The 7,780-nt window shown below is 54.1% G+C and overlaps 1 protein-coding gene across 1 annotated transcript in view; it reads left to right on the top strand.

The window, feature by feature from the left end:
• The first annotated feature begins 3,694 nt into the window (after positions 1-3,694).
• The window catches only part of ACSF2 (acyl-CoA synthetase family member 2), a 29,838-nt gene continuing 25,752 nt past the window's right edge, over positions 3,695-7,780 (top strand). Inside the window, exon 1 of the mRNA XM_008153695.3 lies at positions 3,695-3,842. Coding sequence (XP_008151917.2) covers positions 3,715-3,842 — 128 coding nt within the window. The 5' untranslated portion in view covers positions 3,695-3,714. The remainder of the gene's footprint in view (positions 3,843-7,780) is intronic.

Here is a 7,780-nt window from a genome sequence, read left to right as displayed (position 1 = left end):
TGGAAGGGAGGAAGGAGGGGGGAAGAGAGAAAGAGAAAGACATTGACTGGTTGCCTCCCGCATGGGCCCCCCAAAGGGCCAGGGATCAAACCGGTGACCCCTCAGTCCATGGGCCGATACTCTAACCACTGAACAAACCTGGCCAGGGCCCTACTTTCAATTCTTTTGGATCCATACCCAGAAGTAGAATTGCTGGATCATGTGGTAAATTCTGTTTTTAATTTTTTGAGGAACGGTCAAAAAAATTTCCATAGCAACTGCACCATTTTACATTTGTACCAACAGTGCACAGTGTTCCCATTTCTCCACATCCTCACCAACACTTGTTTTCTGTTCTTTTGAAGAGTCATTCTAATGGGTACGAGGTGATTTCTCACTCTGGTTTGGATTTGCATTCCCCTAATGACTAGTAATGTTGTCATCACCAGAGCCTATTGGCCATTCGTATATCTTCTTTGGAGAAATGTGCATTCAAGTCCAAACATTTTGAACTATTTTAGCCATTTGTTTTATTATCTTCTGTGATTTACTTCCAAACCACATAGTTATTCAGCTATTTCTTGGTTTTGTTTGATAGGTAAGGATTTGTACTTCCATCTCTTTTCCCCAAGTCCTCCTAAATAGCTTCCTGTTATTTTGTATATATACTGGCTGCCTTTGTAACTTTGAATAACATACTACATATGTATGTATATATATATATATATATATATATATATATATATATATATATATATACATATATATATATATATGAAAGGTGGAAAATTATTGAAGAACAAGTACAGACTCCCACATGGGGAAGGGGAAAGAGTCCCCCATACTCCTTTATTTCATGTCCATCACTGGTAGGCAGGATCTCCCAACACCTTGATTTATAAGGTAAGAACATGTGCTTCCACTCCCCATCTCCTGCCCTCTCTCTACCTCTCAACTGGCATCCCTCCCCCCCACTGGCATCTCTCCCCCGACTGGCATCCCTCCCAGGTGTGACTTCCAGGTTCATAGTATTTACATCGTCTTCTAACTATGATGAAGTCTTCTGGACTTTTTTCATAGGTTGATAATAACAATTAAAAAAATCTGTAGGTGGTGTTTACAGTTTGAGCCATTTTTGAAGCACAGATGGGAAGGGTATTGACAAAGGGGAGGGGCTAAGGGCTTTCTCAGAGTAGCCAATGGCAGGCGCAAAATCATAGGGACCATGTACTGTGTGAGTCATGTCCAGCTCACAGCAGATGTGCTCAGTTCAGGCAGAAAGACCCTCGGGGAGCTAGGAGAAATGGAGGTGGTTGAAGAAAGAGGGAGGGAAGTTGAAGGGCCTGGATGGTCCACGTGCCCCGTTTCCCACTCCCAGAATTCTGGTCAACATGGCCCAAAACAAAGACTCGGGGACTTACACATCAGGTATGTTCACCATCCTTTCTCCCAGCCTTTCTCCCCCCTCCCATGGAACCAGTGTCTACTAGGACTCTGATGGCTTTGCAGACATGAAAAATAATTCCTCCTCCTAAAATAGGCTTGCCACGCCTACCACGGAGGAAGGTCTCAGAGTGTAGACATAGGAGGAAGGAGGGGAGGGTGAAAGTCAAAAAACTGAAAACCGGCGGAACACCAGTTCTGTACCACGGCACTCCATCCTCACCCCAACCCTTGGCAGGAGGCTGCTATTATTCCCCCGCCTTAAAGATGGCCACTGAGGCTGCGAGGCCCCACAACGCACCCACAGCCACAAAGCGAGCATGGGGAGAGCCTTGGCCTGTGTCACTGTGGCCTTGGGCGAGTAGCTGGATCTCTCTGAGTCTGTTTCTTCGCCCATGAAAACGTATTCCAAGGCACGCCTGTTCCTTGCAGGGGCATTGTGTGTGCCAGAGGTAACAGCCATGAGGAGTCTGACTTGTGGGAGGTATTCTGAAACTGCTGGCTGTGATTCCATGGCATGTGTGTCTGGGAAGGCAGGGAAACGCAGTGTGTGGAGAGAGAGCCAAGGCTGGAGCAAAGTTCAAGGATGAACTCATCCGTCTCTATCCCCAAGACCGACCCTCAACCCAGCAAGGTAAGTGGAAGGGCCTGCAAGATGGGTATCCGCCCCTCACGTCACAGGCCCGGAGAGGGGCAGCAACTTACCCAGGGTCACCCAGCAAGCTAGTGGCACAGCCTGCCAGGTAGGTTCATATCCCAGACTTGGGGTACTCGTCCTCACCCCACATGCCTGGGCTGGGCTATTTGAGTCAGTGAGTCTCATCAGGAAGGCCTGCCCTTGCAAGCCCAGCTTCCCATCATCCCTCTGCTCCTCTATCTTCCTTCCTGTTCTATTCCCACACCATTTAAACACACACATATTTACATATTTTTATTGTTTTCGGAGAGGAAGAGAGAGGGAGACAGAGATGGAAACATCAATGATGCGAGAGAACCATTGATCGGCTGCCTCCTGCACGCCCCACACCAGGGATTGAGCCCGCAACTTGGGCATGTGCCCTGACGGGGAATCGAACCATGACCTCCTGGTTCATAGGTCCACGCTCAACTCCTGAGCCGCCGCGGCCTGGTTCCACACCATGTGAAGTATGGAGAGCCTTCCCAGGAGCCAGGGCTTCCTTCTCAGGATCCTGGAGAGGAGCAGCAGTCTCCTTCCCACGTGAGCCAAAATTCCCAGATGAGGGCAGAGGTCTTCTCAGGCCACCCCCCACCCTCAGCTGTCCCCTCTGTCTAGCCCAGCTCTCGTCAGCACCTCTGGGTCACGAGACGAGACGGAAGGTCACCCTGCCGGGGCCTTTGCCCCATTGCTCTCCCTCTCCGCCTCTGGAGGAAGGGTCAAGGCTGGAGACAGACAGGGTGGACTCTGGTGCCCAGTGCCACCTTTTCCAGCCAGGACCAGAGATGGGCAGTTCCCTCTCAGTCCTGCAGCCACCCCTGGGCTTCAGGGGACCAGGAAGAGGATCTGGAAATACAGTGAGGTTGCTTTCCACTTGCTCCGGAGGCAGCTCACAGGAACAGACGAAGGATGGTGAAAGCCAGTGGCAGTGCCCGAGGCCACCTTACCGCACCGCACGGGTGGGCGGATGAAGGCAGAGGCCCGGGAACAGGGCTGGGAGGCTGCCCCATGGGAGATGGGGGTACAAGCTAACGTGTGGCCCAGCTGGGCTCGCTCACCCGCGGCACCTTTTGTCCCGGCTCCCCATCTCCGTCCCTGTCCCCGCGGCCCCCTGACCCAGCTGGCAGGCCTTGGGAACACAAGGGCGGGAGGGGGCGGGGGGGGGGGGTGGAGCGGAGACTGCACGTAACCCGCGCGCTAAACCGGTCTCCAGGGATGGACCAAGGGGTGCCTGGCCGCCCGCCCCGCATTCAAGCACCACTGGCTCCCCTCTAGGAAGTCCACCAGACCTTGCGCCCCCAAACCCAGGTCCCTGGTGGCTGGGAGGGGCACGAACCTGCCCTGGGCGGCAGCCGCGGGCCCTCGGATCTAGAGGGAAATCCAGGCAATTCTTCGAAGGTGGGAGAGAGCGGGCCGCGGGGCACAGAGGAAGGTGGCCGGGCGCGGAGTCGCTTCCTCCACGCCACGCCACGCCTCGCCTCGCCCCGCCCCGCCGGGCCCAGTCCTCCGCACCCATAGGCAGAGGCGACCCTCTCCGCCTCCCCGCCGGCTGCGCGCTCGCCCCGCCTCGGCTCTCTTTAAAAGTTTCCTGCGGCCGGACCCGGGCGCGGCGAGCCATGGCTGTCTGCGTCGGGATGCTGCGCCTGGGGAGGCTGTGCGTCGGCAGCACGGGGGTGCTAGGGACCCGCACGGTGCTCTCCCGGGGCTGGCAGGAAGCCAGGGTGCTGGGCGTCCGGCTCATCAGGTACGGGGGGCGGGGAGGAGGGGGGCGGGGAAGAGAGGGGGCGGGCCGGCACCCCGGGAGGTTTTGCACAGCCTCGCTGGGGGCCGATCCCACCGCTGCTCGGCCGATGGGTGGCTCTCGGGAGAGCGGTTCCCCCGCACCAGCACCCGGGCAACAGGAAATGCTGGCGTCGCCGGCGCAGAGTGGGGCGCGGCTGGTGGCGGGCAGGGGACCCTGCCCTGACTCTGGGTTCTGGTCCAGGTCGCTAAGAGTCTTTGGTTCCTGCACAGGAAGCGGGCCAGGAGCGCGGGGCCTTTCTCAGTCTAGTCTGAGGGGAAGGGCAAGGCCTGGACCCCGCTCCAGGGATAGAGTTGGGGGTTTTCAGTCGGGTCTTGCTCACCCCAGGCCACGAAACTCAGCAGTCTCCCTTCTCCTCATGTAGCCGCCGCCAAACACTGCCTTTGATCCTTCCTACTGACCGGCCTGTTGGCTTCTGTCCTCCGTGCAAAGGGTGGGATGCTGGCAGGTGGAGGATGCGCTGATGCCTCTGTGCAGCACCGGTCATGCTGCCTTCCTGTCGGATTGCAACTGTGGAAGTGGTGTGGGTTTAGCAGGGCTGGGCTCCCACTGACGTTCTCAGTGGAGGGAGTCATCTTCAGGCCGGGGCACCCCTGAGCCCGCCCGGCTGCTCAGCTGGGCCAGGTCCTCCGTCTGGGGTCAGGACGCAGTGGTGGACACCAGATCTCAGCGTGTGGGCCTGGGCGTGGGAAAAGGAGGAGAAGGCCGAAGAGGCTTCTCATCGGAGAGAACCGTTCGGTTCAAAGGAGAACCATTGGATGGTGGGAGCTGGGGGAAGGTACAAACCCCTCTTTTGGCTAGAATGCCAAGATCACAGTGTTTTGAACTTGCGTTGAGATCCCTGTGCCTCGTTTTCTGTTTCTTACTACTTTCCAGGGTTTCCCTGGCCAAGCTCAGCCACGTAGGCCGCCCCTTAGCCTCCAGCCGCCACCTCGTGACTCCTGGGTGCCCTCTTTTATTGTGAGGGCTCTAAGGAAAGGGACCCCCCCCCGCCCCCAAAGTGTACGTGCTTCACGATGCTCAGTCAGGCCACCTCTGGATACCTGGCAACATTTCTGAACTTTGTGACTTTTTGGTGTGCGTACACACAACAGGTCACCTTCCTGCTGCCGGCCTGCGATTCCAGGGGAGAGGCACCAGGCCTCAGGAAAACCTATTTACCCAGAGAGAGAAGATTTCTAAGCCTTTTGGCCTAATTCCTCCCCATCGCTTCCACTCTTAGTTTGCCCTTCAGAAACCCACAAGAGTCTCGGACATTCCTGAAAACATGTTCTGTCCAGCCCCTGGCGGGTGCTGTGGCTGGGGGAGCCGTTGGACCCAGCCCTCCAGAAACGTACGGTCTAGCGGGGAAAACCTAAACCAAGGTGATCATGACTCCCTGTTCCAAGTCAAAGGGTGTCAAAGCTCATGGACTCCTGTCCTTTGCTCTTTCTAATCTGGTTCCGTACAGCCTGATAGTCCGCTGCTCAGTACGCTAGGCCTGTTATTTACCAGATTCCCAGGGTAGCCTGTCACAGCCCTGGCGTTCCACCTATTTGCTGCACGACCTTTGCCACCCAACCGGCATGTTCCCTAACCTTTGGGCACGGTGAGCTGCTGCACACTAATGCTCCCTCCTTGCTGGAGGCTTGCTCTTCTCAGCCTTCCCTTGGAGGCAGGGCCGGTCCTTGGGAACCTTCAAATGGTGTCTGGGTAGGAATTCCAACTGATTTTTTAAAATATATTTTATTAATTTTTTTTACAGAGAGGAAGGGAGAGGGATAGAGCGTTAGAAACATCGATGAGAGAGAAACATCAATCAGCTGCTTCCTGCACACCTCCTACTGGGGATGTGCCCACAACCAAGGTACATTACATGCCCTTGACCAGAATAGAACCCGGGACCTTTCAGTCCGCAGGCCGACGCTCTATCCATTGAGCCAAACCGGTTAGGGCAGAATCCCAACCGATTTGAAGGTAGGAGGGGATCCCCTTGTCAGAGGCCTCTTTCTTGCACCTGGTCCTCGCTCCTGGCCAGTTGCTAAGATGGCAGTCTCTGCCAAGCCACAAGTCCAGTCCTTGGATCTGCTGGGCACTCCTCTCTCCATCAACGTCAGGGCTGTCCAGCCCGGCCTGTGTGGCTCAGTGGTTGAGCATCTACCCAGGCCAGGAACCAAGAGGTTGCCGATTCGATTCCTGGTCAGGGCACGTGCCCGGGTTGCAGGTTTGATCCCCAGGAGGGGTGCATGCAGGAGGCAGCCGATTGATGATGTTCCTCTCTCATCCATGTTTCTCCCTCTCCCTTCCTCTCTCTCTAAAATAAAATAAAGTAAAATAAAATAAATAGATAAATAAATAAATAAATAAAAAGTCAAGGCTGTCCAGAGCCCTTTTCCCCGAAGGAAATAAGAAGCTGTCCATTATGCCGAAACCGGTTTGGCTCAGTGGATAGAGCGTCGGCCTGCGGACTGAAAGGTCCCAGGTTCGATTCCAGTCAAGGGCATGTACCTTGGTTGCGGGCACATCCCCAGTAGGGGGTGTGCAGGAGGCAGCTGATCGATGTTTCTAACTCTCTATCCCTCTCTCTTCCTCTCTGTAAAAAATCAATAAAATATCAAAAAAAGAAAAAGAAAAAAAAAAAGAAGAAGCTGTCCATTGCTCTGCAGGTGCCCTGAACCACCACTCCTTCCCCCTTGCCGCCACAACCTCTTCCCCAAGGAAACCCCAGTGTGGGGCTTCGGAGAGCCTCGGAGGGAGCCATCTAACACGGATTCCTTGACGAACCCGAGATGAACAGGCTTCCTCCGTTCTCTAAAGCTGGCCTGGGCCACCTGCGACATAGTGGCATCCATCCAGGGCAGCGATTGTCAGCCGGTGTGCTGCGGGAGGCTCCCTGGTGTGTCCCAAGAACGTTTAAACACGCAATGCCTGACTACTTAGTTAGGGGACCGGCCTCTTTTCCCTTAGATTGTCATAGAGAAAAGTGACAGGCCCTGGCCAGTTTGGCTCAATAGTTGGAGCGTCAGCCCACGGACGGAAGGGTCACTGGTTTGATTACCGGTCAAGGGCACTTACCTCGGTTGCAGGTTTGATCCCTGGCGCCAGTTGGGGCGAGAGTGGGAGGCAGCCAATCCATGTGTCTTTCTTGAGTCTCTCTCTCTCTCTCTCTCTCTCTCTCTCTCCCCCCCCCCCCCCCCTATCTCCTCCTTCCCTTCCATTCTCTCTAAAAATCAATGGAAAAAATATCCTCACTCCTTGGGTGAGGATTAAAAAAAATAAAATAACAAGAAGCAACACAATAGCTGTCCAGTGTGAATGAATCAAAATTATACCTATTTTTTTGTCAGATAGGCAAAAAATATATTTGTGTGTGTGCTACAGAATTGTATAATTAGTTGATGTGTACCATGAGCTGAAGAAGGTTGAAAATCACTGATCTGGGGTGTTGGGAGCCCTTGGAGCTGGGAGACAGAGAGAACAGTGACTTGAACCTCTCAGAATTGGGTGAGATGCTCAGAGCTGGGGCTCCATGACTTGATGGGGATGGTTGGGGCAGAGGGGTAAGTGGCCTTCATGGACCACCCTCCAGGGGGACGGCTGCCATTAGGTGGGACCAGTATCGGAAACTATAAAATGCTATCCCTATATGAGGGGATTGCATTAAGCCAGGAAGTGTTTTGGATGGAAACCATAATGGTTACAAAAAATAGACTCTTCTCCTAATTCCTTAGAGATGATTAACAAGTGATTTGGTAATGAGAGCCCTATGCGGCTTACACAGGAGCTCCTCCACTCTAAATGTAACCATAGAAAATAAACTATAAACTTGAACGTTGTAGCCAGTGAGTGGTACACATCGGTTACACATTAATGCCTTGCACAAGGTAGGTGTGCACTCTACT

The sequence above is a fragment of the Eptesicus fuscus genome, chromosome 20, assembly GCF_027574615.1.
Source record: "Eptesicus fuscus isolate TK198812 chromosome 20, DD_ASM_mEF_20220401, whole genome shotgun sequence".
Taxonomy (NCBI): Eukaryota; Metazoa; Chordata; class Mammalia; order Chiroptera; family Vespertilionidae; genus Eptesicus; species Eptesicus fuscus.
This window is presented reverse-complemented; position numbering and strand designations above follow the sequence as displayed.